The sequence below is a fragment of the Melospiza melodia genome, chromosome 15 (assembly GCF_035770615.1).
Source record: "Melospiza melodia melodia isolate bMelMel2 chromosome 15, bMelMel2.pri, whole genome shotgun sequence".
NCBI classification, from domain to species: Eukaryota; Metazoa; Chordata; class Aves; order Passeriformes; family Passerellidae; genus Melospiza; species Melospiza melodia.
In genome coordinates, this window is record NC_086208.1 from 14,269,645 (window position 1) to 14,296,676 (window position 27,032).

The window sequence follows — 27,032 nt, forward strand, 5'->3', positions numbered from 1 at the left end:
AGACTTGTCTCTCTTGCAATAGCTCTTGCAGTTGGTTCATTTGTAATCCACTACAAATCCTCAGCCTTATTTTAACCTATCCCTCTCCAGCTTAAACCTGACTTGATAAAAGCGCATTTTGCTTTCTCCTTTGCAAATGCAGCACTCACTGTCTGCTTTTATCTCTTATCTGGATGTGCTCTCCAATTTCTTAAGGTCAGGCTGAACCCTGACCCTGTTTCTCTCAAGTGCCTACGATCCCTCCTGACCTGACATCATCTGAGTGCTATAAACATACCTCCATCTTCCAAATCATGACTGAAAATATTGCAGGTTTCCCCCCAGAAAGTGGCCTTGTTGATATATCAATTGTTACTGCACTACTTGGATCAGTGGAGGGATGCAGGTGCAAGAGTTTTTTAAGCTTCATTCTCAGCAATTTCTGAAAACACAGACATTAATCAAATACTAGTTCCTTTGCTAAAGATAGGATGCATTCAATTCAATAGTAACTAACTAATACAGTTAATAAATGCAATGGGAAGGCTATTCCCAGTGAACTCTGTCCTGAGGTCAGCCAGCTACAACTTCTCAGTCACAGGCTCAGACAACCCAGCAGCACAACATTATCCATCCTGCCACATGAAGACAAAGATTCAGCAAGTAATGAATCACAACCAATTTCTGGGATCAACACAACAGAAGCATATCAAGGTACAGTTCATTTAAAACTGCTGCTTTACTCTTATGATGCTGCAGCCACAGGCTCCATTTTAAATTATTTTAATATTGCAGCATGCAGAAGCCAAACCAAATTTCTCATCAGAGTTAAAAATTATTCCATTTTAAAAACAATGAAGTCTCATTTTAATAGATCACATCAAATGATTGTCCCAGCTCTACTCACGATTCCCAAACTAAGCAGGAAGACAAGGAGCAGGAGGGTCTCCACCAGGAAAAGCAACATGCAAGGAGCCTGGGAAATTCTGGTTACTGAGTTTTACAGCTGAACAGATACAAATTCTGAGAAAAGATTCTGAGAATTTAAGACATAGATAATTTAAAAACTCATTTTAATTGGATAAAACATTTTCCATTATTGTCTCTTCAGTGCTTATAACCCTATAGACCGTTATTTCCCTAAATATTTTTTAAACAGCAGCTTTTCCATGACATGTGCAAGAGTCTTCTGAAATGACTACAGTAGAAAGTGTGAGATCTCACATCCGTAACACTGGAATCACAGATCCAGCTAATTCTAAAAATGCTTCACAGTTTTTCATTCTTCAGAACCCAGCTTAGAAGAAAGAGTTTTCCCCCTTCTATCTCCAGAGTACTCAAGCTACTGTCCTTCAGCATGATTGAACTATACAAGAAAATGCACTTTTTAAACTACAAGACTGTTTTCTTAAAGTAACTTGTGCTTATGAAAAGCAATCTGCAAATTTCTCACCCATAAAAGAGGAGTTAGCAATAATTCCCACGATCCAAAACTGCTGACAGCACCAGTGAGGCTGCAAAATACCTGCAGCTCCTGACCAGGGGCAAGCAGCAACACTTCTATTTGCAGCAAGTTAAGAAAACCACCACCTTTACTAACCACAAAAAGGTCTGTAATGAGAGGCCAAGGAGCACCTGGAAGACTGCTGGCTACAGAAAGCAGCAGCACTAAATAAAGCAGAGTCAGGACGTGGCAGGAGAGGCACAAAGCGCGATGGTGGCTTTGCACCGGCTGCCTCTGACCCAGCCCACATGTGTGAATTAAACTCTATTTATAAGCCTTAACACTCCTTTTTGGTTGGGCTTTTTTTTTTTTTTTTTTTAAATGACCTTAATATAGTGCAGTTGTTATTTTGTTTCTGTTGAACGTAGCAACAGGAACCCTGTCAGTCCTGCAGCAAACTTTCCATTCCCCTGGCACTCCCATTCCTGCCTCGGAAAAGCCAGATTTCTGAAGAGGTGTTGGACAGGGTGGGAGGAAAAAGAGAAGAAAGCACACACACAAAACCCAAAATGCCTGTAAAACAAAAAATGGAAGCTAAATTCAATACTTTTTTTTTCATTTTCTCCTTGTTTGAAAGTAAAAGGCCGTGTCCTAAATTGGATTTTCTAAAGATTCCTTACTTCACTACCAGATGTGGAAGTATTGGTCAAGAAATTTATCTTTAACAAAGGGTCAGTAAAAACAAAATTAGTAGCATCTTTCTACTCACATATTCCAGTAATGAAAGACTTCCATATCAGACAGCACAAATTTTGGCTTGGAAAGTTATTTTCTCTAGTCCCTCGCTAACTCACCAAGCAAACAGCTACAGAAATTAAGCCTTAACTTGTTAAAAACATAATAAACCTGATTTTATTACAAGCTTTGGCAAGACTGTTCTGCTGCTCAAAGAGCTTTACTGCATGATGAGCAAAGATTTTTGGAGCTCCACCCTGCACTGTAAACTCATCCCAACAGTATTTTCTCTTTTAACAGCTTCATAATGGTAGGGAAGACACAAACACAGCTGCTCAAAGGCAACGTGCTCCAACACAAGGTTGCCATCAATTTGCCATTTACAAAAAACTTTTTCAGGAACATGAAATCACACATAAAATACAGGAGCAAATACAAGTCCATCTAGGGAAGGTAAGACCAAAAAAGCCTCAGCTATTGATAAAGCAGATTTGTACTGGTGGTGTTTTAAATGAAAATTATGTTCATGTAAAGCTAAATATCAGTCTTTTTTTTTTAATCACAGACAATCTTAAAATATAGCAAAGCACAAGTAATAAAATACAATACCAATAGATTCCTGATTCCTGGCATGACCTTTGTATATTGTTTCACTGACATGAGGAATATGACATTTCCCCCCACATTTGAGCCCTATATATCCTCCCATTATTCATTTTTCTTCCAGCTAAGGCACAAACACTCCCAGCCCATGATGCTTTTAGACTCTGGAGTCTGTGCACACACCAACATAAACCACAGCCACGGCTCCTTCTGCCAAAACCTCCCTGGAAACACAAAGCACCAGAAGGGATGGACAGACTCTCCAGGACCACCCTAGCAGCAGTGCAGGGACCTTGAAGGTGCTGCTGGCCCCACACAGCATCACCAACCTCAAAATGCATTCCAGGACGTGGCTTTTGTCAAATCATACACACATCTTGTGCAAGGTACAGCCTTGCCCCATGAGGAACCTCTTGGCTCAATCTGCGACTGGCTGAGAAAACACAAATGTGCCTGAATTCATCAGCTGAAAAGGCAAGGGCTAGAAAAGCCCAGGTTGTCTTTAAAAGGCTAAAGACATTGTTCAGCTTTACAGAAAGGAAAGCAGCAGGTCACAGCAGCAGTGACATTTCTTTATAAAGCACAGCAATGGACAAGGTGACAACACCTGCACTCACCACTTCCTCTGTGCCGTGCCTCTGAAAATCCACCTCGTCCTCAGTTTTCATTTCCAACATCCCTGTGCAAACAGAAGATCCACAAAGGCAATTTAAAAACAAACTTCTTTTATTGCTACTAACATATTGTTTACTCAAACCAGTCCCCTCCTCAAAAAAAAAAAGAAAAGAAAACCCAACCCCAAGGCCTTTCAACAAGTCCATTTGAACCCCTACAAGACCATTTGATTTCCAAATTCTGGTTTCACTGCTGACTTCACTGCTTCCTTGCTATTCATTTTAACAATTATCCTATCTGGGACTGAAGGAAACAATGAAATAGCAGCAAGCATAGGGTGAAATTCCTGACAACCTGTAGATGAGGTCAAGCACAGCTGCAGGTATTTGTTCATGTATTTTCTTGGCTCCCATTCATCTACATAAACAATCAAACCTTTTGCTGTTTTTCTCCTTACCATAACCTAAAGATATCACAAGAAACCAACCTTGTCTGCCCTCAATATCTATTTTAAGCATTGCAAAAAAAAAAAAAAAAAAAAAAAAAAAAAAAAAAAAAAAAAAGAAATCACAAGCTGCAAAAACTCAACCCTCATGGATGAGAGAATCACCCTGCTGGACTAGGAAAGCAAAACGATGGTGTCACCACCACAGTTGTACAAATTTCACGTCCCAGCTGCTTCCTCTGCCCAGCCAAGTTTTCATTAGTCACCATTCCCCAGGGGTTCCCCCTGCTTACCTTTCCCTGGCAGGAAGTCAACATCGTCATTCTCTTTGATCCCTAAGCTGAGGACTCTCATGACACACAGGACACTTTCAGGGCAGTGAAGTGATTTGACCAAAGCCACCCCGATGAAGAGTGGCTGTGTCAGGGCTAAACTCCCCTCTAATCCCACTCCCTCTCTCATTTCTACTGAAAACAAACCCTGGATGGATGACAACGCCTTCTTAAGGGCGACGTGTGCTTGCAGTGAGTTTAGCCCTACAGGGATTTAGCAAGAGGAGCCTCCCATTTTCATGGGGAAATCATCCTAACAATTGTAACTAATGGTTTTCCACTGCCTTTAATGTCTACCCTTGTTTTTTGGGACCATCTGGTTTTGCAATGATTTTGCCTCGATTGCATGAATTTGTGGGCAGACTCAAAAATCAGAGATAATGCTACAAATTTCTGTGAGATCCAGTTGCTGGGAAATCTGCTCAGGGTCATGGCAATGCCACCATGATTGAGATCCTGATCCAAAGACAGAACATGCAAGTAAGAAACATTTTGTGCACTGAGGATGGGAGAAGCAAGCTCACCCTGCTGGGTAAGAAATGGAGGATGAAGACATTTAGCCCTCGGGATGACATTCAAGACAATTTTTTCACTCTGTCACTTCTTCCTAAATTTTGGTTAAGAAATATCCCAAAGGAAAAGAACTATAAAGCTATCTCAGAGGTCTCTGGGTGTAGTGCCTCTTATTGCAAATGTGGCACCGTTAGTGACATTTGTTACCTGCTCATGCTGCAATTCTAATCATTCCCAAGAGCTTTTCCATAGGGAAAATGCCACCAGTAAGGATGAGGTGAAGACTCATAAGGTGATATTCTTCTGTCAAGGAATATTTTCTTGAAATGCTGAGATTTACAGGAGATATTTCTCCCAGCAGAACAGCTAAGGAGCAGTAATTACAGTATTTGTTATTTAAGATGGCAGACCCCAACCACACAATCTAACCTTGCTTGGTTTAGTTTCTGCCAAGAAACTGCAACTACCAAGGTGTTTTGTCAGCACAAACCCATGGCATCCCTTCTCACCCAGCCAGGCTAGTGGTATGATTTCATAACCTAACTCCTTTCTTTTTTAATGAGCAGCATCTACCTGCCTGACTTGCAGATAATGTGCTTGCAGAACCCATTACTCAGCTGTAATGCAGTTCTGAGTCTAAAGCCAACAGTAGGAGGAGATGCCTCAGGAAAGCAGGATCTACCTTCATCAGCTTCCTCAGGGTTGTGACCAGTCACTAGATACCTGTCTGGATAAGGAAATTGGCCTTTTGAAGTCTTTGTTTTGGGGGTAGGCGGAAACTAAGCAGAGGCAATGAGATAAACAGGTGTATATTTGGGAGCAGCTTCACAATATAAATAAAAAAATTAAAGACCTCAATGATCTGGAGTAAGGGAAACAGCAATTATCAGCTGATTACATTGCTGATAAATTACCATGACAATAAACCCCTCTGACTACACGAGTTTCTGAGAAATGGCCTTGTGACCTACACTTCCTTTGGGAAGGTTTTATTGTATTCCACCAAAAAAAGATGTGACTCATCCTGAGAACTGACGAGTCCAAGTCCAGCACGGATACAAAATCCTCTGTACAAATCCAGACCTCAGGGAAAACTCCCCAGAACAGGCATAGCAGAAAAAAAACTGAAGGCTGCCACTGAACTCATATAAAAAATGTGCTACCCAAGGCTAGACACCAACATGAAGAATGTACACAGCAATAATTATAAACAACAAATCAGTTCTATTGAATTACTTCCATATCAGAGTTCTAGATGGTGCTGTATAGGAGATCAGTGTCAGAAATATTACAAACAGCAAGCTTGGATTCATAGCAGCCACCTGCCTCTGTTTAAACCCAATTTTTTATTTGGGCTTTCCCAACATTTTGATTTTAAATAATCCTAAAGTACTTCAAGAGAAAATACTACAGTTTAAGTTTTGTTATGTGTCATCTCAATGCACATAAATGATTTCTGCTTAAGGACAGGTCAGACCATTTTATTCTAAGACCTTGCAGCCCTAAATCTTTATGTATTTTAAATCAGTAACAGGATCACCTCCTTTTTTTCCTCCCCTTTCCATATCCTAATACAGAATGATGACTTAACAATACTTTCCTACTTTAGCTACTATCTTATTGGACTGTCTGGTCCCTTTTCCTGTTCAAACCTCACCTAGACAGTGTCATGGCTCCAAGAATCCAACCAGAGCTAAAGACCTGCACTGTACAGACAGAGCTGGCAGAGCCAGAGGCCCCTAGGAAAAGAAGTCTGACTTACAGCCACTCCCATCTACTGAACTGTCAAACCAACACAGCATTAAAACAGGTTCTTTCTGAAAACAGCTTTCTAATCCACTTTTAGATCTTACTTATTTACTAGTGATCTCTTGACTCATGTTTACTGGTTATCTCTTGACACACAAACATCCAAAAACCCCTGAACTTAACAAAAAATTGATTTGCCAGACCCTCCGCTGACAGCCCCCATCGCCTCCAAGCCTTTCTCCTGCTCTCAATTATTCTGCTGTCACATATCAGAACAAACTCTCTACCATCACCCCATTCTGCACTTAGACTGAAGAAACAGCTCTCAGCATTAGAACTGAGTGAAACAGCTTTGTAACTTCACAACTTCATGATTTATATCATGGCAGATTTTCTTTAAATCATTTAAATGCTTTGTTTGATTGTTTGTTTGTTAGGTGCTTGGAAAGCGAGAGGCACTGTATCATTTTCTCAGAGCAAAGAAAAAAATGGCAACTGAAAAAGTTCAGCTGCTTCCATTTAACAGCTGCCTGAACAGGTGGGGTACACAGATCAGATCAGCTCCATGCTTCAGCACCAAATTCACCTACCATTAAATCCCAGGCTGGAGCAACAAACCCATCCCTTTTTCATTCCATGTACCCCTTTATCTCCCTTCCTGGAGTTACCTGGTGATGTTTTCCATTAGCTCCTGCTGCGTGGAGGTTTCTATGCTGTCCCCCAAGTCCCACTGCTCTCTCCCATCACCACTCATCCACGGGGAAGGCCAGTCCCACTTCCCAGCCCACAGCAGCCAGTAAAACTCATCACCCAAGTTCCAGCACTGCTGAACTGCTCTGGCAAACACCACCAGCTGCTCTGCCTGACAAAAAAGCTCTGAAGCCTGGAAAAGGCGGCGGGGGAAGGGCTCAGTGGCTGTTTTAAATGACCTAATGCTGCCAATTAGGAAGCAGCTTCGGGCAGTTCAGAGGGACACTGGCAGCTGGCTCACTTCGACAAGCTAAGAAAACCAGGAGAGCCCCGTTGTACCCACTGGCTCCACACCAGCAAAAATAAAGGGGAAAAGCAAAGGGGTAACACCAAGGAAAGAAACCCTCATGCCCACATGAAAGCTTATAACTTTAAGATAAAGTAATCCAAATAGCTCAAGCCCATTCATTTCTTGTCCAGCAAGGATTTACGTGCTAGAAATTCCTCTGTACAAATTCATAGGAGATGATGCTCTGTTCTTACTTCCAGTGCCAGACAAGCAGGATGTATCTGAACTGGAAGTTTTTATATGTAACTAACTACAAATTTCTTGTTTCCCAGAAGAAAAACCTCAAACACTTCCTCTCCAACACAGGCATCCAGCTCTTACTTCCTTTCTTTGCTGATGACGTGACAGAGACATGCCTACAAAGAAAAACCTAAAAAGTAAAAAACCAATTGATTTTTCCTACCTGCAACAGGCTCAGCTCCTTGCATTGCCAGGCTGACATTCTCCTTCTTTGTTGAGGAACTGCAATCCATTTGTCCATTAAGGCTGGCTCTGGCATCCACTGCAGTCTGGGGCTCAAGCCCCGTTTTTTCTGCGGCAGGTACTCTGGAGGAGCAAGGTGTGTCTGCTGCAAAAACCACTGCATCAAAACTTTTCACCATTTTAGGAACTTTATCCAGAGAAGAGGCACCGTTAGCCGATACCAAACTCTTCAGTCCCACATTTTCCAGTGGCTCCACAGGCTGCAGGTGGCAGGAGCACGGCGAGAAGGGCGCTGCAGGTACAGCTCGGCTTTGCTTTCCATGGGGCTCGGCCAAGCCCTCCCCCTGAGCCCCTGCCAGGGCAGCGTCACTGTCCCCAGCCGGACAGACGGTGTCGGTGCTGGAGTCACTGTCACACGTGGGCTCCTCTGCGATGGGCTGGAGCGCTGCGCGGGGCAGCATGCTCTCCGTGTCCTCCTGCTCTGGGAATGCTGCAACAGGGGCTATTGTCACTGTCCTTGGCACCTCCTTACCCTCACAGGCGTCGCTCAGGGCTCCCACCTCTGAGGCATCCTTTAACTCGGGGGTGCTGCTGTGCGGGCAGATCTGTTGTAGGGTTTGAGCGGGGTCTTGTTCTTGGTTCAGCCCAGCATTCGGACAAGGGTCACTCTCTGCACCCAGCGACTCATCTGCTGGTGCAGGTCCATGCATGGTGCCTTCTGCTGCTGCTCCAGCCTTGCAATCTTCTTTGGGTTGGTCTGTCGCTTTCAGCCCAGCATCCACACTGCTGCTGCCCACCACAGGCCCCTCCAGACTGCAGGAGGGGGGTTTCTCAACAGCAGCAAGAAGTTCCTCTGACAAAACCTGCTCATGAGCCTCCTGCTCAGGCTCAGCTTTGCCTCCTTCAGCTTGCTGTGAGTGGCCCTGCCCCGGGGAGCCCTCGTCCCCAGCATGGTCCCCAGGCCAGGTGGCAGCTACCCCGCCATGCTCCCCACCGTGCTGCCAGGAGAGCTCTGCCGAGCCTGCCCTCGCCGCCACCGCTTCCTGGTTTTGTTTAGATTCCTCATTATGAGTTGCAGAGGGTGTGCCCATTAAATTATCCTCGGCACAGTCTGAGCCCTTGGCACATGGAGCTGATCCAGGGCCATTACCTTGCAGAGCTGCCTCCTGCCCGGGAGGTGCCACTGCAGCATCTCCCTCCTGACTCGCAGCTGGCCCCTCTCTGGGTAGGAGAGATTCCACCTTGCTGCTCCTCCCCTCCTGCTCTGAAGTGCTTTCTGCTTTCTCTGCTCCAGCCTGGGCAGGCTCTTTCTCTGCCAGGCCTGCGCTCACATCCTCTGGAGGGAGCAATGCAGGCTCACGTTCCTCACGTTCACCCTGCTGAGCGCTGTCTGGTTGGAAGCTGTTGCCCATTTCACCTTTAACACCAGCTTGAGCAGCAGAAGGGGCACAGGCAGCAACTTCCTGAGCACCGCCTGCAGAATCTCTGCTTCCTCCATCTCTGCAGCTGCTGGTATCAGTTCCTACTGCCTCCTTTTCACTGCTCTCCATGGCTGCAGCCCCATGGTCAGCGATCTCACCACTCTCCTGGCAATGTGCAGCTTCTGCACCACTTTCATTAGATCCACCAACATCTCCGTTTGCAGGTTCAGCATCAGGGCCATCAGTTTCCACAGAGTCTTCCAATGAGGGCTGGCTGGATTTTCCATCTGTGCAGCCTGCTTCCACCAGCGCTTCTTGCCCCCCACTCTCACTGCTGCCATGGACTTCCAAGCCAGATGTGCATGCAGGAACCTGCACCCCATTCACTGCTGGCAGTGCATCTGCAGGGCTTGCAGTGACCTCCTGCCTCGCTGTGACACTGCCATCACCCTGACCTTCCGTGAAGTCACCATTTACCTGAGCAGTGCACGAGGCCACATCAGTCTCTTTGTTACTGCTGGTCTTGCAAAGGTCAACAGAGCCACTGCCAATGTCACCACCTGCATTTGCACCGTCACAGGCTGGTACCACTCCCACATCTGCATCCTCCCCATCCGAACACTCAGCGCCGTTGAAACCACTGAGCAAGGGCTGAGCAGGGCTGGATGACTCTTCCTTAGCTGGGTATTTCTCTTCCAGCCTTGCAGTCCTCTCAGCAGGCTCTGCCAGCCCATCCTCTGCCTGCTGCTGGCCCTTAGCCCTCTCAGGTGCCCCGGCACAGTTCCTGCACTCAGTCTGGCCCATGGCCACATCCAGGCCCTCCGAGGGAGCTGGGGCTTCACCTGCAGCTGCAGCCACAGCAGCAGCACTGACAGCAAGCTCCTCTGCAGTTTGCACTTCCTGATGGGCACTGTCTGTGCTGCTCACGCCAGCCTGATCCAGAGCAACTCCAGCCGATGTCATTCCAGCTTCCTCATTTGTATTTCCAGAGCATGGAAGATTTACAGCACCATTTACACTTGCACACGGGCTCTCAGTGCAGTCCTCATCTGATACGGTCCCAGAGCCCTCTCCAGATCTTAGCCCCGCCTCTCCTTCCTTTTTACACAATATCTCTGTGTTTTTGCTTTCACAGAAGCTGGCTGGGCTGTTTGCACCCCCTGGGCTAACCATGTCTTTTGGTGCATCATTAAAAGCCCCCAGACTGCTGCTGCTGCCTTTCCCCTCCTGCTGGGTTTGGTCTGAGAGCTGCCTGATGTCCAGGTGAACCAGATCAGATGGGTTTTCCTGCCTTTCTTCTCTTGCCATTTCTTCTAGGCTCTGAGAGGTGGTGGTCAGAGGACCCTCTGCTCCTTTAGTACATCTGTCTCCAGAATATCCCAGTACAGGCTCTGTCTGCTGCCTTAAACTCTGTAACAACACACAAAAGAAGAAAAACAACAGGTTTATTCTGTTATGCAGTTACTCAAGACCTGTATCTACCTAATCCTATTCCTCATGAATCCTATTCCTGGTGCTTCAAATGTACTGCAGTGGATATTTTTAATGTTGGTTTTATTAACAAGAGATAATATTGAAATTATTAGAATGAAAGAAACGTTGGTTGAAAAGAACATCTAAAGGTCATCTAGCCCAACCACCTGCCTGAAACTGGCCTCCTGCCACTGCAGCATCAGGTCAACCATGACTTTATCTTGCCAAACCTCCAATGATTGAGTACCCACAGCCTCTCTGGACAATCTGCTCCCATGCCACACCACCCTCCCATGAAGAATTTTCCCTAAAGCCAGTCTGAACAACCCAAAGATGAAATTTGTCTCTCTATGCCCCTGCTACACCATCTGCCATCACTGAAAAGAACTGTAATCTTGGTAATTGCTCTTTGAGAAGCTGTAGTCTCAGTTCTTGAGAGCACTTAAATTCAAGATCAGTAAACAGCAGAATTCAGTCTACCAAATAATGCAAATATATACCAGCCTAGTCCCAAAGGACTTCAAGCAAATGCTGCTTAAGAGAACCTTCAGATCCCCACCCAGCACTCCCCAGCTCTTGCCAGTATTCCTCAATTTTCTCTCTATGGATGGAAATGCCAGCATTGGCTGGCAATGTCCAAACACACCAACTGTCTCCTGCTCAGAGGACTGAACTAATAATCTAATCTATTCCTGAGAACTGCAGGCATAATTAAATATCTGGAATTTATTTCCTAGCTGGAAATAAAAATTTCAAAATTATGACATATTATTAAAATTAATACATGCATTATCATGGAACAGCAGGATCATAATCAATTCCTCTCTAATCTGCCTTTTCCTTACAGAGCACTGCTTTGTCAAGCTTTTATAGTTTGATACAAACAAACCTTTACTTAAAAAGAACTGTCTGTTTCAATATTTTCTTTCATATTCTCCTCTCTGTAGAAGAAAACATATCAATGTTCACATCTTAGAAATAGTGGCTTATTAAATTACTGAGCAACCCCAGTCCCTCAGGGTACACCCAAGAGCTCCCCACAGGTTTGCTTGGGGTTTTGCACCACCACAAGCTTTCCAAGGTCACACTGGTTTCTCACTGAGTGCCTGAGACTCTCTACGTGTATAAAACTCTGATGAACTATGTAAAATCTGAGATTTTCTTGTGTTTATTTGTTAAAGGATTCCAAAAAATGCATGCATATTAGAAGTTTAACTTGAACAGCTCCCTGCAAATTTTGTTTAAGTTTTTAGCTCTCAGAGAAAAAGAACTTTAGAACTTCACATCCAAAACTGGCAGCTTAAACACCCTGATAATTAAAGCACCCACTTATGCTAACTGAAGCATCACAGGGAACTTCTGGGTATTGCATATACTAAGGGTGGCTAAAATCATCACTGCTTCCTTAAGGATATTGCATTTACTTGTCTTTCCACACTCTGAGGTTTGCAAACACTGAGCAGTGCCACAGACTCACTGAGTCACAGACCACTAAATGTACTTCTGGTGTTGGCCACCAATCACCCTGCTATCCAAAAGAACCCTCTGCCATCGATGCTGTCAGCTATGCCTCCCTGGTTTTGAGGCATCCCAAGCCAGGTTAGCCCTGGAGGCAGCAGCATGGCATCTCCATCCCCTGTGTGGCCTCAGGGATGGGACACAGGGTTCTGCATGCAGTGGTACCCACAGGCTGCAGGTATTTTTTGCAAGGGCAAACAGCGTGCCAAGCCTTTGGTGGCTGTAACTCCACAGCAGAGCATGGAGACTGTGCTGCTGGACCCCAGCCAGGATGGACAGACACACAACAGTGACACTTGCTTGGGAACAAGCAGGGTTTTCAAAAGGAGGGGCCGCAGCAGCCCCAGCATCCTCACAGTGAAGTCACTCTGCTGATAGCCGGAAAAATACAGCCATCACCAAAGGAAGCCAACAGGCTCTCAACTGACCCAAAATAAACCTAAATGAAATAATTACAGGGCTGCTTTCCAAATTCAAATCAGATTAGATGTGAAGTAAAACAGTGGTGGAAAGCAAAGTCTATTTCTGGTTTCATTGTCAGGCAAAATGTTCCCAATCTGGCATTTGCATGAGCAAACAAGCAGTGAGCTGGATATGCTTGCCATGGCTTAGGGTCTTTTGATGGGAAGGGGAAGAGATTTCAGATTTAGCCTGGATTTGTCCTTCATGCCATCAGTTCCTGTTGAGATTGGGAGTAATCAACATCTCAGGTACTCAGGAAGACTGAAAATGGCTCAGCATAGCCTGTTCCTCTGCTCACTCCCTCAGCCCACTGGCTGCACACAACAGTTCTCCCCTCCCTTAGTTAAAGCAACAAAAATATCCTGTTGTTTAGACCCTGCACCTCTGTAACCCCAGCTATGTGATCTGTGAACACACCCACAAGTGATGCCAACAGTGACAGACACGTGGGTGTTTCTGAGAAATGGCACAAAAGTGTTCTGATGTTTCATCTTCCCAACTCAGACCCTGTGGATTTTAAAGCAGCAGGAGAAAGCCCTTCCAAAGCCTTACAGCTCCTGTGGTCCAACCACCACAGAGACTGAGAGGAGCACAGTGAAGGGACCAGCATGGACACAAACTTTGTGTGGCCAAGGCAGGCTTGCACTCTTGAGTCCTACACTGAATTGCCACTGAAACAGCCATTTTTTCCATCACTTGTCTCAGTAACTTTCCTCTCAGTCTCGTCTCTGACCCTGAACTTTCCATCTGATCAGAGATGTCCCCACTGTGCTTAAAGGCCACAGCCCCAGCCTCACTCCAGAGCCTGCCTTAAGCTGCCCAGTGTGTGCCAGCCAGGCAGAAGGTCAGCATTCTCCTGGAAGGTGTTCCTGCCCATCCAAGTGGGTCCAAAACTAACAGATCAGGCAGGAGCTGGGAGCAGAGAGAGGCAAAACAGAGCTGGTGTCGCACAGCCCTGAGCCTGCTTCTCTTCTGAATGAGAGCATTTGCTGCCTAATACAGCTTAATCAGATCTCCCTATGCTCAAATAAGAAGCAAATGGACAGGTGTCCACCTGGATGCTTGATAACAAATCCAGAGAAAACACCTAGGGAAACATGGCCTGAAGGATGCTGACATGTAAAAATCCTCCCCAGGTGCCAGGCTGCAACCAGCCAGATCTCTTCTCTTCCATCCCCTTTTGCTCACCTGGTGCTGGTGGCTCTGCATGTGCATCTGCAGGTGCTGGATGTCCCTCTCCCAGCTGGCTGCTGTCCCCTCTGTGGCCTCAGCTGTCAGCAGGTACACGTCCAGCCCGCGGTGGTGCTTCACGCTGTAGTCCCCCGAGTGCACCGTGTGAGACAGGGTGCTCCACGAGTCCGGCTCCCTGGCTCCCTCCCTGCAAAACAAGGCAAAACAAGGCAGGGTTAGTGGGCAGGTGAGCAGGGATCCTGCAGGCTCTCCTTCACTCTGGACAGCATCTAATCTTGGGAGTGAGCAGAGTGGCACCGGCTCCAGACAGACAGAAACACACACTCCTCAGTCTTGAAAATTAATGTGATTTAGCACTAATGCCAGCCACAAGCTTTATTTCACAGGGTCCTTCTCAGGTAGAGATCTGTGGTTTTTACCCCTGACTGTGACAGACTAGCAGCTGAGGGCACAATGACTGTGTTTTAAATCAGATTTATCACAGGTGAAGATCACCAAAGCAGCTGTCACAGAACAGCAGAAACCTGCAAAGGGATATGTTGGAAACAACGAAAACTATCATGGTATGACTTCTACACCAAAGCCAACACACAAACACCCAACAGCCATCATATTTCAGCAATTTTTTCACTCCTGAAATGAACTGAACCCGCCCTGTGAAACTGCCTTTGTGCAAGATGTTCTCAGTGTTGTGAGACAGCTGTTTTTCTGCAGCACTATCATGGGCTTTCTTTTAAGCAATCCAAAGGAAAGAAAGGAAAAAAGATGCTGTAGATCAGAATGAAAAATAGTAGGTAGAAATTTCTATTCAGTCCTCTCTTTTTGAACATGAAACCCTGATTTTGCACCACTCAAAGCAGTAATTCCTCAGATCTCACCAAACTGCAGAGCAGCTACACTGGCCCATCGAGGTGGTGAGAAAACACTGAGGTGTTCACTACCTTCATGTTCACAGATTTCATTTTGAATCAGAACTGATTCAGGAAACCCAAAACCTGTTTTGATCATCCCAGACAGAGCAGCTTGTACACCACCCCACCAAACCCTGCATCCCCCAGGAGGGACATGGAGCCAAACCCCAGGAATGTTACACGAACAGGGGATGACACTGACCTTCTCAGGGTGCAAGAAATGGGAATTTCTCCATCTTCCTTCTACCAGGAATGCGTCTACTGTCACACAGCCCCATGTATGAGCTGGTTTGGGGATTGAACTAGATGACTTTTAAAGATGCCTTCCAAACCAAACTACTCAGTGACTCTATTATGTCCCCTCCCTGTTGCAGAGACTAAGCATTTTCAGATCTCCCGTTCCTGTCCAGCTACAAATTTCCTTGGAAGAGGCAGAGCTGTGATTGTTTTTAAATAACTAGGAATTCAAGAGGGTACATAAACAAAAATGCATGCCATCAACAAGGTAAAACTGCATGTAGTTTTCAGAATCCATGCCGAGAGGTCTTGCTTTAAAATCTGCAAACCTTTCTTATGGGCAAGGGCCCCCTAGCAAACCACAGGGCTATCTCTCTGGGAAGCCAAGCAATCTAGAAAGCAAAGTCATAACGAGCAAACACCATGATCAGAAACTGGAATGGGCAGAGCAGGGTGGGGAAACAGTCAACTGGTTCATCAAAGGCAGAGAAACCTGTGCAGGCAATGGTGGTGGCAATGGATGCTCCTGCTCTGCTCCAGCACAGCCACCCATCACCTTCTGTGACTCATTTTGGGTTAAATCTCCAAGGAAGTTCACATAAAGGATTACTATGGCTTTCACCATTCTCCACCATTCATCTCAGTAATGACTTGACTTCAGCAGAATTACACTTGACTTAAGGAGAATCAATATTTCCACAGAGAAACAGAAGGAAGCAGTCAGTTTCTGGTGGTGATTGGTCTAAGTCCACAGAGGCACTGAAGTCAACTGAGCCATTACAAGTAATAAAGAAATGACCTTCCTTTATCAAGAAAACACAGACATTTCTGTCTGGAGTGTTTTTCTCTTCAGCTGTCATGTATGAGAAAGCACTGTACAGAGCACAACGAGGCAGTGGCACAAAGCCCACAGCCACCCACTCAGGGGGACAACAGCAGCCAGATTAAAGAACAGCGCGCGATGGATCTGCTCCGCTTTCTCATCAGCTTCAAGGACCCTCACAGGCATCTCCAAATCAGCACCCACAAAGCTGCCTGCATGACCTGTTGAGCCTCAGAGGGCTCTCAGCAACTTCAAAAGGCTCAGTCTGGAGCAAGATGACAGGCAGAGTCCCCTGCAACACCGCACGTGTGTCCGCCCCTCCAGCAATCCGCAACCTTCACACGGCCCAGATGGATCAAACAGTCACTTTTGCTTACAAAGAGAGCAGTTTCTTTTCATATTCAAGCTGCCAGTCTGTGTTACACTTCATGAAAAGCTTTAAACCTTTTGAGGAAGCAAGAAGTTTCTCACATTCAGCCAAGTACAAACTCCAAGCTCTCACTTTTAATAGCAGTCACCTTCGTTACACAAAATTAAACAGTGAGATAGAGAATGGTTCAATCTACTGCCTGCTTCAAACCAGCCCTTTCATACTCTGCTCCATCCCAGCACTAATGCTCTGAAGCAGAGAGAATAAATGAGGATTCACAAGCGTTAACTCATTTTCCCACCACTGTTCCTGTTGTTCAGGCAATCACTTCCAAGGCTATTTGAGAAGACACTCCTGCTCATTTGCCCTCACACACTGAGCTTCACTGTTCATGACTTTCCTGCATGTCTCACTGAAAGTCCTGGGTTTCATTGACAGATGATAAAAACACACTTTCTTCCAGGAAAAAAGCTTTGGTGTTACACATTTTCTATTTCCTGGCTGTGAAAGATGCTTATTTTGTCCAGACTTGGAATTTTTGTAGTGGTTGTATATCCAAGCTGCTCTACTAGGAGATAAAAACAGATATGCAAATACTTACTGAAGATTTATTAGCAAAAATAGGTGTACAAACTCCAGCCTTCAAGAAGTTTGAAAATCTGCTTTTGTTCAGCACAAAAATCCACTTTGTTGCGCTTTGCCAGAAACAACGGAAATCTGTCTTCTTATGAGATTTAACCATCCTGGGTCAAATCTTTCTCATCTTCCTTTTTCAACAGTTTCCCATCAAAATACGTAACAGATACCAGTGGAACTGAACATTTTGTAAGAAACATTTATGTGCTCAAGTTTCACCGAAGAAAGTATCTTGGTTTAAAAAGCAAGGACTGCCTGAGAAGGCTGATAATGTTCACTAGCTCTCCCCTCTGCAAAACCATGCCATGGGCCACTAACAAAGCCTGGAAGAAGTCCTCCAGCTCTGGTCAAGCTTTTGCGCCATGAAGGCAAACTCAGAAGGGAAATTTGTGGTTGAAATGAAGAACAGACCGACCAGCCCACCCTTCATCTGCAGAAAGGTGGCTTAGAGAAGGATGACAACTTCAGAGAGAGAGGAGAAGCAAAAATACTTCAAAATACTCTCCTGCTCCACCTGGGATCTGATTAGATGGTTGAAACTGCAGGATCACCTCCTGCCCATCTGGCGTGTAAGACAAGATGGTAAATCACAGAATCACAGAATGGTTTGGGAGGGAAGGGACCTTAAAGATCATCCCAACATGGGCAGGGACACCTTCTGCCAGACCAGGCTGGTCCAAGCCCCATCCAAGCTGGGATGGGACAGTAAGTAGGAAGTGTTTTTTATTTAAACCTCCCAGAACTGCCCAAGTAGACTGGTCCCTTTTCAAAGCAGAGCTACACTGAACTCATGTGCTGAACCTCTCCTCATCTGGCAGGAGAGCAGCAGAAAAAGGAAGGAAAGCCCACACCGCACAGCTCCTGGCTTCCGGCAGATACGGGCGAGAGATTTTTAACAAGAGGGAAGATAAGTGAGAAAAGGAGAACAAAAAAAAAACCCCAAAAAACAACAAACCACCACCTGATCAAAAGCTCTGCCTGGCCTCAAAAGCAGCAGAAACTGCTCAGTAACAAGGGAGTGAAATTCAAGGTGCTGGTGCTTGCAGCAGGCATCACCAAGAGACAAGGTTTGAGCTGCAAGGAAGAGGAAGAGGAGGGAGGAAGAGATCAGAAGATGAATGAAAAAGACTTAAGTGAGTTAAGCAAAACTTTATGTTAGGGAGATCCATCCCACAGTTTTACAAAGGGGTGAGGAAGGCAGTGTGGGAACTCAAGGTGTTATTTCTTGGGAATATCCTGTCCAGATTTCTGACCTGAAACAAAACAAGCTCAGTAACATTGCCAGCTTTTAGGATCTTACTGCAAGCCTGGCAACAGCTGTGGGTTTATTCTAGAGGCATCAGCCTCTAGATCCAGGTGGCAAAGAAAAAAGGAAAAAAAAGGGAAAATTTATTTTAAAAAATGTAAACTATACTCATATCATTATGGCTGCATGAAAAGCTAGGAAAAGGCCAAGATTTAGATGCTCTTATCTGTAGGGTAAATAAAAATGTAATTAAATTGAATTCTAATCTTACATTCTTTTTATTACTATTATTATGGTATCATAGTGAAAATACCAGATCAGACAGACTGTGATCTGGGATAAACAAGAAAAGGTGCCTACAGGGATAGGATTGGTGGTGATTTTGCAACATGCCCACAGCACAGGCAATTCAAATCAAGCCAACAATCCCTCCTGGAAAAACCCAGCACTCATATTCAATGCATTCACCAGCATTTAAACCAATCTTAGAAATCTGCATTGTATATGAGACCCAGAAAACACATGCACCAGCATGTGCTAGAAAGGGTTAAATAAATCAAACATTTTCAAATTTGGAAGATATTTAATAAACATAGAATTCATACTTCAGGTGTTTCGAAGTGTTCCAAATGCCCCAGGAAAGCAGAAAAAAGTATGTTTCTCATATAAGAAAAACCTACATAATGCTCAGTAATTTGAATAGTTTTGATGTTGAAAGAAAGAGTTAAAAATTCATCTGATCTAGAAATAATGAGCAACCCCTTACTGTGCCTCGCACAAACACGAACTGCAGTTGTGGGTTCTGACACCAAACTGAATTCAGGATTGCATAACCTATCCTTCAATATCAGATTAAATATTTAATAACTCAATTCAAAATACATAATGCTAACTTCTCATTGATCAACACACTGTACAGCAGCAAATCATAGAGAGAAAAGCTGGCTTGGTCCTTCAGCAGTTGTTTGCAGATGCACATATGCTAAGGGAATAGGTCCAGTATTTCCAAACACAACAGGTCTGTACCTCTGAACCCAAATATTTCTTAGACCCCAATGTTAATTATGCATTTAACAAGTATAAAAATACAGCTACAAACTCTTATCAACTATAGCTGCCAAAAAGTACAATCTGCATTCTATAAGAGTAACTGTTATTAAATAAATTTTCCAATTTTTTTTAATACAACAGAGCATTATTTAACATCCTTTATTTAAGGATCCTGCTAAGGATGTGGAGCTGTAGGTCCAACACAGAACCCAATGTCCACCTGGAGACTCATCAGTAAACAAAGGCAATTTAGGGTGAATCTATGAAACACACTCAAGAGTGAAAACAGATGCCATTTGTTGCATTTTAAATTAAAAAAGCACCATCACGGAGAATACTTCAGCAAGCAGTGTTTACAGCTAAAAACAGCACCTCAGATCAGGACAAGTGATATGGAAGAAGAGTTGTGTCTGGAAAACATCTCCACATGCTGCAAGCAAGCATGATCACTGGCTCTGCAACACAGCCCTGAGAAGAAGCCATGCCTTGGGCTCTGACACAGCAGATTACAAACACTTCTTCTACAATCATCTGCTCAAACTCTAACCCAACCGTGAATGTCACTGCTTGGAGCAAATCTTCTCCAGAGACTAAATACGAGCATTCTAACTGGGAACCCAGCTAGCCCATGCCCGAGGCCAAAAACTCAGCAGTTCTGGGAAACCACTTATCTGCATTTTCTAAATTTATCCTGAAACAGAGCTGGTCTCTCATAATCGCTTACCAACCATACAAGGCTGTCCAGCACTTATGGCCCCTATAATTTTTGGGAACACTTCCAGATCAGGATTGCTGGGGGAAAGAAAATAATTTCTTCTTATATCCTGGCAAATATTCTCAAATCTCTTCTAAATCTCTTCTTTCTCATCCTCACAGGCTTGTTTCCATGATCTCCCAGGACTACAATTTCCAAGTAGGAATACAGAAACATCAATATCACATGGACTAAGCCTTCTCTCTCTTCTGTATTCAGAGGTGGTTACACACAAAACAAAGGAGAGGAGGGAGCCAAAGAATGAAAAGTCTTCACAGGGATGTGGGAACACACGAGGAAGTCAGTAAAAGTTGGAGCCTGATGTGGGGTGAGTAGGTGGAAGAGAGAAACACAAACCCTTCCTGCTCCACCACGTTTACACCTGGCTGCCCCATCCTCCCACTCCCAGTCTGCTCCTCTGCCGTGGCCAGAAGAAACCCACAGCACCTCAACATCTTTCTAATAATGATGTTAGAGCTATTAAATGATGGAGTTTCAACTGAAAATCCTACAGCCACAAAACTAGACCCTGCAGACCACTGGCCCTCCCACACTGCTCCAGACAGATTACTGTCTGTAGCTAAACAGCATCTCCTCAACACATCTCACTCTGAGTCCTCTTCCAGAGCCCTTCTAACATTTTTAAATCCCTCTTAACACATTAATCTTGTGCCATCACTTGTAGATAAAAAGCCAACTGTTCTCCTGCCACACCACAGCAAGCCATATCTCAAACCCAGCTCCCCAAATAGCAATCAAATGGATTTGTTGCTTGGTTTGGAGTGGAAGAACAGATGGAGAAACATCAGCACTAATTCAATAAACCTTACAGCCTGTGATATCTGCTTAGCCAGAAATAAAATGTATGTATACCTTGTTTTTAAGATCATGCTTAAACACTCTGCTGAACATAAACTGAGTATTTCTGAAATTAAACACTTGCTTAAGGCCCTGCTAAATAAGACGTACAAGGCAACTTTTGCAACTCTGGCTCAGAAAAGCAGAAAAGTGTATTTAGCTATAAAAGTAAAGTCACTGAAAAAGCATCCTTATTTGAGAGGCACCATGGAGATTACAGCCCAGAATTCACCAATTACTTATGTAAAATCAGAACAATAGCAAGTGATAATCATGGATTGAAAAACATTCACAAAACCCTTCTGCTACCAGTGAGTTATTCCTCATGTGTGTTAATTAAATAATTTTAACTTTGGAAATACAGATTTATACTAATTTACAGTTTCACAGATTGAGACTCCGGACTGTTACCAGGAAATCTGAAGGGAAGAGCAATCCCAGAACTGCGCAGAAACACTTTAAAGCAAAAAATAGAGAAACCAGCAAAAGTAAAAAAAAGTTTACAGTAAAAAACTCAGAGACTGTTGCAACCCTTTGCAGGGATTAGAAAAATGAAATTTTAATTTTTTTTTTAATGGGCTTTATTTTTCCCTTGCTTCCCTTTTTCAGAGGACATAAATCATCCAACCACAGACCATTCACTCTGGAAGTAGTTGAAACTCAAAGGCTTTGCAAACTGTGCCATTTCCAAAGTTATCTTTACAGATAAATCTTCATATATATTTTACACCTATAAAACTACTGCACTTCTGTACTATCCTGTTCCATTTGCAGTGCAGGACACTGTTTACTACACAGTTTTCATCTTGGAGATAAAACAAGTTCCCCACAGGAATGATACACAGTTGATGGATGTTTATTGATAATTAATATTTATTTGCTCATATGAATATTTATTAATGAATGCTGCTATTGACTCTTGATCCCTGGTGACCAACACAGGTCCTGTGACAGCTCCTTTTTGGGTCCCAAAAGAACCAGCCCATGCACCTTTTCTGTCTGAGGATGAAAAGACAGGGCACACCACAGAGCAGAATACTTCCAGGGATGGAAATCTTACATAGCAAGGATCTTTTTTTTTTTTTTTTTTTACATGAAATACTGAAAAAGCTGAGAAGGGAAAGTTCATCAGATAAAGAGAAATTCAAAATGTCACAGTGAAATTAGTTTTTGAGAAAAATATTTACACTGCAGCTGAATCAAGCTGCTTCGCAGACAAACCAAGGCAAAACAACAAGGAAGAAGGTTTTATGTCTGCTCTTTAATGATTGTATCCTAATTATGGCAAAATTTCACCCCTTCCCAATGCTGGCTGGGAGAATTATTGTAAAATGGAGGGTCTTGCAAATTAGCAAGCAAGAGAACAATAAATTCCCCCCAAGGATAATGCATCACAAAACACACTGCATTAATTTATTTGGCACAGTGCAGTTTAATTACTTGTAAAAATAATGACTCCTTTGTAGGGGCCCTCACTAACATGCGTTGCTGCTCTGTGTTTTGCTGAGTGGGTCGAGCTGTGTGCCAAATTTGTGTGCATGGATTATACAGTGTAAGCACAGGCAGAGTGCAGAAAGGAGGTTGTACAGTGTCCTTTGTGTTTTGATAGCACATAAATGACACTCGCTCTCTTCACGGAATTTTCTGTGTTTTGAAGAACAGTATTTCTCCTCTCAATAGGGATTTTCAAGTCTTGATCCTATCTTATGGCATAAAATACTCAGCATAATAAAAAAATTTAAAAAACGCTGCTGGGGAATCAAGGTGTGGCTGTTTTTACACCATCACTCTCCTGTGAGGAAGGGCTATGGCCATCCCCATGTCACTGCTCCAGTCAGTCCCAAGGTCATATCACGATGCTCCACTACCATCCTACCCACTGAGAAAGGGAATCAGGATTTCCAGTACCCATGGATTTCTGTTTTTAGGGCTTCATGGGAATAGAAGAGTTCTCAAAGGCAGGGGACCTGTGGCATGGCTGTCAGATGTTTATACATTGTATTTCCACACAGCAGTCCAAGAGGAAAACAAATCACAAAGAACAGTTTAAGAATATACCAAGAAGAACAGGAATTGGGACCTCGATGGCCTGCAGTTGCTTGTGTCTTATTTTAAAAGACAAACTGCAAAGGTCATCAGAGAAATTCCAAAGATTGGGCCAGCAGCATTCCTTAAGGCCAATGACACAGGACAATGTCATGGAATCCCAGTCCTCTCTTCATTCAACTGATGAGAACTGCCATTCCAAAACTGGAACCAGTTGTGAAAAACTTCACCAAATACATGAATAGCTATTGTAATAGTTTTGTTTACTTCCCATTTTTATTTAAATTACCAGCTCTACTCCCATTAGCGCTGCAGTATTTGCGGTGAGCTCTATAATCAAGTTTTGGCCAGCTTAAGCTTCCTGCCAGTATGTAAAGCCTGTTAATGTGGTTAGTCTCACCTTGGAGAACCTTGTTGCAGTTACAGGATGAATTTACACATCCCATTTTTACAATATAGCCTACAAGATAGTTGTGTTTTCACAGTATGACTGACCTTAATGGGGAATAATTTAACACTGTCATCCTCTCTGAATTGATGCCAGCAAAGGTGGCAGGAAAATATTTGGGTATAGGTTCCATCCCACCCTGCGCCTTCTCCTTCACCCTCACTTTCCAAGTGGCTGCCTGAATTTAAGGATAAAACTTAAATACAATCACTCCAGCAATACAGATCATATTTTCTGCCCCAAAATACTACACCCAACAACTACTAAAAGCAGAATAATTTACAATCTTTAACAGGGAATGTTGCGTGATAATATGGACAACACAGCAGACTCCTAAACATGACATTGGATCATTTAACATAAACTCCAAGTATCTGAGAAATCAATTCAGAAAGACAAAGTTTATAACAAAGCTTAAGAGAACCAGGCATCAGAATAACACACACGGAGACTAAATCTTTTCTCCTATACAAACAGCCCTCTTGAGATTTTTTTAAGCTCTTTGTCTTTATTAGCTTCAGCTATTAAAGCTAGATCTCCAAACATTTGCTGCTCAAAACTAACTTGCCATCTTCCAAAGGATTCCTTGTAAAGCAGTGCAATAAAAGCTCATGCCACTAGTTACTTGCTATGCGTTGTAAGATCTGGCTTTTTCTCGAGACCATTTACAACAGACCTGTTGCTGTTAAATATTCTGTTCTCCTTTAAATATTTGCAGTAATTCTTAGCTTTTTTTTTAAGCTACACTAGTAAAATGCCTATTCATCTCAAGATGCTGCCTTATTTTAATATAATGATCACTATTTTATTTAACTAAAAAACTCCCTCTCTAAAAAGTAAAATACAACAGTCCACCAGCACCACAATGCCTATTAGCTTCCCTCTTTTGGGCAGTTGTGCTTGCTTGAAGAAAAGCTTTTTCATTTGTGTTTGCATAAGATTTGTATTAATTAGTCAATATTACAGTGACTCACTTTGGACTTTACATGACAGCTGGAAGCAGAATATTGAGCAACAAGAAAACACCCCCCAGAAAATTACTGCATTTCCCCTAAACCCTCAGGATGCTGCTAGCAAGAATGGTAAAAGCAAAATTACACCAAAATTGCCTTTAAGGAAAGAATATAGCACTCAGACACCGTTGAGTGATAACGTACAGCAAAGCCAAGCATGGTAGAGAACGGAAAACCAGCAGAGGAACCACCAAATCATCCTTACTCTGTCAAAAGCTGGTGCAGCTTCTGGTAGCCCCTCTCCAAGGCCAGGCTGACAGGCGTTGCCCCCTCGTTGTTGTGGATGCTGAGAGCTCCTCTTCCACCCGGCTGCTGGAGCAGAAACCACGTCAGGCGCAGCAGACCCAGCCTGACCGCAAAATGCATCAGTGTCTCCCGAGGGATGTTCTCTGGGAAGGCAGGAAAAGAAAGAAATGGGAATTTGTAGGCTTGTGGGTTAGGGGAAATGTTATATCCCCCACATCCCAGCTCCACCACATGTCAGCTGGCATGGAGATGACAGCCCAAAGGAACCTGCAGCACCAGGAAAAACAGCCTCGTTGCCAACGTGCAGGAGACACCAGTCGTAAAGTGAGGGACATGCTTTGGTGGGGCTGGAAGTGCTCAGGATCTCTCATGCTGAGATTGACCACAGAAGTCAATGTGAAAACCCCACCATGTCCTGAACAGCCAGAGACACCACCAAGCTCCAGCACACCCAAACAGAAATGTGGTCAGGTGGCTTTTCCTGGATGTCCAAACCTTCTCCTCACAAAACCAGGACCAGGTTTTAGGGATGGACAACTTTTGTTACCTAACGGGATGCTGATTTATCCCAAGGCATAAAGAAAAAAAAAATTACATTTGATGCACATATCCAAAGCAGTTATAAAAAAGAACTGTTTAAAAACTCATATAGACAAAAAAAAAAAAAAAAAGCAAGGGTTTTCTTTCCTGGTTTGATTACCTCAGACCAGCTTTTCCCAGCTTAATACAGTAGTTCTGTCATTCTGAGTAGCAGTATTTATAAACTACCAATCTCCACTGATGCTTTTTGTATTTAATAACTGTGACCTTCTAATTTGGTAAAAGTCACTCTAGAGCCTGAGCTTTCATCTCAGAAAAATAACCCCCTACTCCAAAAGCTGCAGCACTAGAATGATGCTCTGAAAAGCTTTAACCAGAAATGAGCTCCAGATGCACTGCTGAAATCCAGCATTTGCAGATCAAAGCTTGTTATTTCTGTATGAAAGGCAAAAGCATTTGGGTTAAAAAAACTGCAAGAAATAAAAATTTGTTCTTTTAATTAACAAAGGATTTTAGTATTGACTGACAGCAACAACAATAAAAAAGCACCAACTGGGTCTTAGAAAGCCATGCCAATGCGCATGCTTGGTATAAACCCTTTAATATCACAGGAATGATTTATTGGGTTATTAATTTGGGTTCCAGCCAAATCTATACAACAGGTTTTAAAATGCATGCACATAATGGCTTTAGGATTTAATTTTGTATTTTTTTCTTTAAGAAGTGTGCCCCAAGAGAAGTCACTTCTTCAAAGTGCTGCTGTTCTTCTTGCTTATTTACTTACTTTAGGGACATCATTAAGACCTTTGGTGAAAAACAAAACAAAGCAAAAACAGGCAGTTCTCCACTGCCTCACACACAATTTTTCACAACTTTCTGGATCCAATTCTGAAGAACTAATCTGTATGCAAGAACCAAAGGCTTTCTGGCACCACTTCTCTTCTGAATGACTCCAAATTAGGTCTCTGGGCTACAAACCAAGTCTTCCCCCTAACCTCCTCTTGATTACCGTAAAGCAAAACTGAGCTGCCCTGAATACACCAGTGTGTCTGAATGGAGGTTCCAGCTGATCAGAGAAAAGGGAATGGCTGAGCTCTCCCAGAGACAAATTCTCAGCCTTTGGCTAAGTAATGAGAAGGATTTGGGTAATAAATGTTACAGAGCGTAATGATTTAGAAATAGCACTACATGGAGGTTAATCAATGGTTGCAGCCCTGGATTCAAAGAAAAATGAAAAATAACGCGGCATATAGACAGACACAGAATAAAGGGTACTGATGGGGCTGCAAAATGTGGATACAGACAGGACTTTTTCAGAGTCAAAGCAAATACCCAATGTTTTACTCAAAGAACTTGTACATGCACAAAGCTCCCACACTACCTGTACACTGACTGGCAGAGCCAACTTAATTATGGTGGTGTAATTCTTCCTACAGAGATGCAGGAGGCACAAAAACACTTCTGTCAGAGCAAACAACTGCCATCCAAATAAAGAATGTGTTGCACTGGTCTGACCACATTCTGTTCTCGCATGGGATCTCCTGTTATGGCTGCTTTGTTGAAAAGAAAAATCATCTAACTAGAATGGACAGTCTTGCCCCAGATTTGAGCAGTGCAGACCTGCAAAGCATAAGCACAGATCCCTGGACCAAAATGTTTTCTCCTCCTGCAGCTGAGAGCATTACCAATAGGGACAAGCATCTTCTGCTCACCAGCTCATGGTTCACCACTAAATACACACGGCCAACTGCGAGTTCTACAAGATGCAGGCAGATATTCCTCTTGTCCCTGAGCCAAATGGGTGCTTCTCTCTGTCTCACATGTCCAAAGACGAAATGGCCCCTCCCAGTTGTCACAATGCCTCCTCAGCTGTCCCAATCTGCTGATGTGACTGCACCTTCTGAGAAATCTT

At 43.7% G+C, this 27,032-nt stretch overlaps 1 protein-coding gene across 13 annotated transcripts in view; it reads right to left on the reverse strand.

Moving 5' to 3' along the window:
* Nucleotides 1-27,032, reverse strand: part of AKAP13 (A-kinase anchoring protein 13) — a 209,088-nt gene that overhangs the window by 89,784 nt on the left and 92,272 nt on the right. For 12 of the 13 annotated variants that reach the window (XM_063169873.1, XM_063169883.1, XM_063169875.1 and 9 more), the window contains 4 exons: nucleotides 24,540-24,723; nucleotides 13,940-14,129; nucleotides 7,858-10,708; nucleotides 3,379-3,440 (listed from right to left, as the gene is read on the reverse strand). In XM_063169873.1, the coding sequence (XP_063025943.1) occupies nucleotides 3,379-3,440; nucleotides 7,858-10,708; nucleotides 13,940-14,129; nucleotides 24,540-24,723 (3,287 nt within the window). Of the gene's footprint in view, nucleotides 1-3,378; nucleotides 3,441-7,083; nucleotides 7,264-7,857; nucleotides 10,709-13,939; nucleotides 14,130-24,539; nucleotides 24,724-27,032 lie in introns of those variants that run through there. The other variant, XM_063169887.1, reaches the window with a different exon arrangement.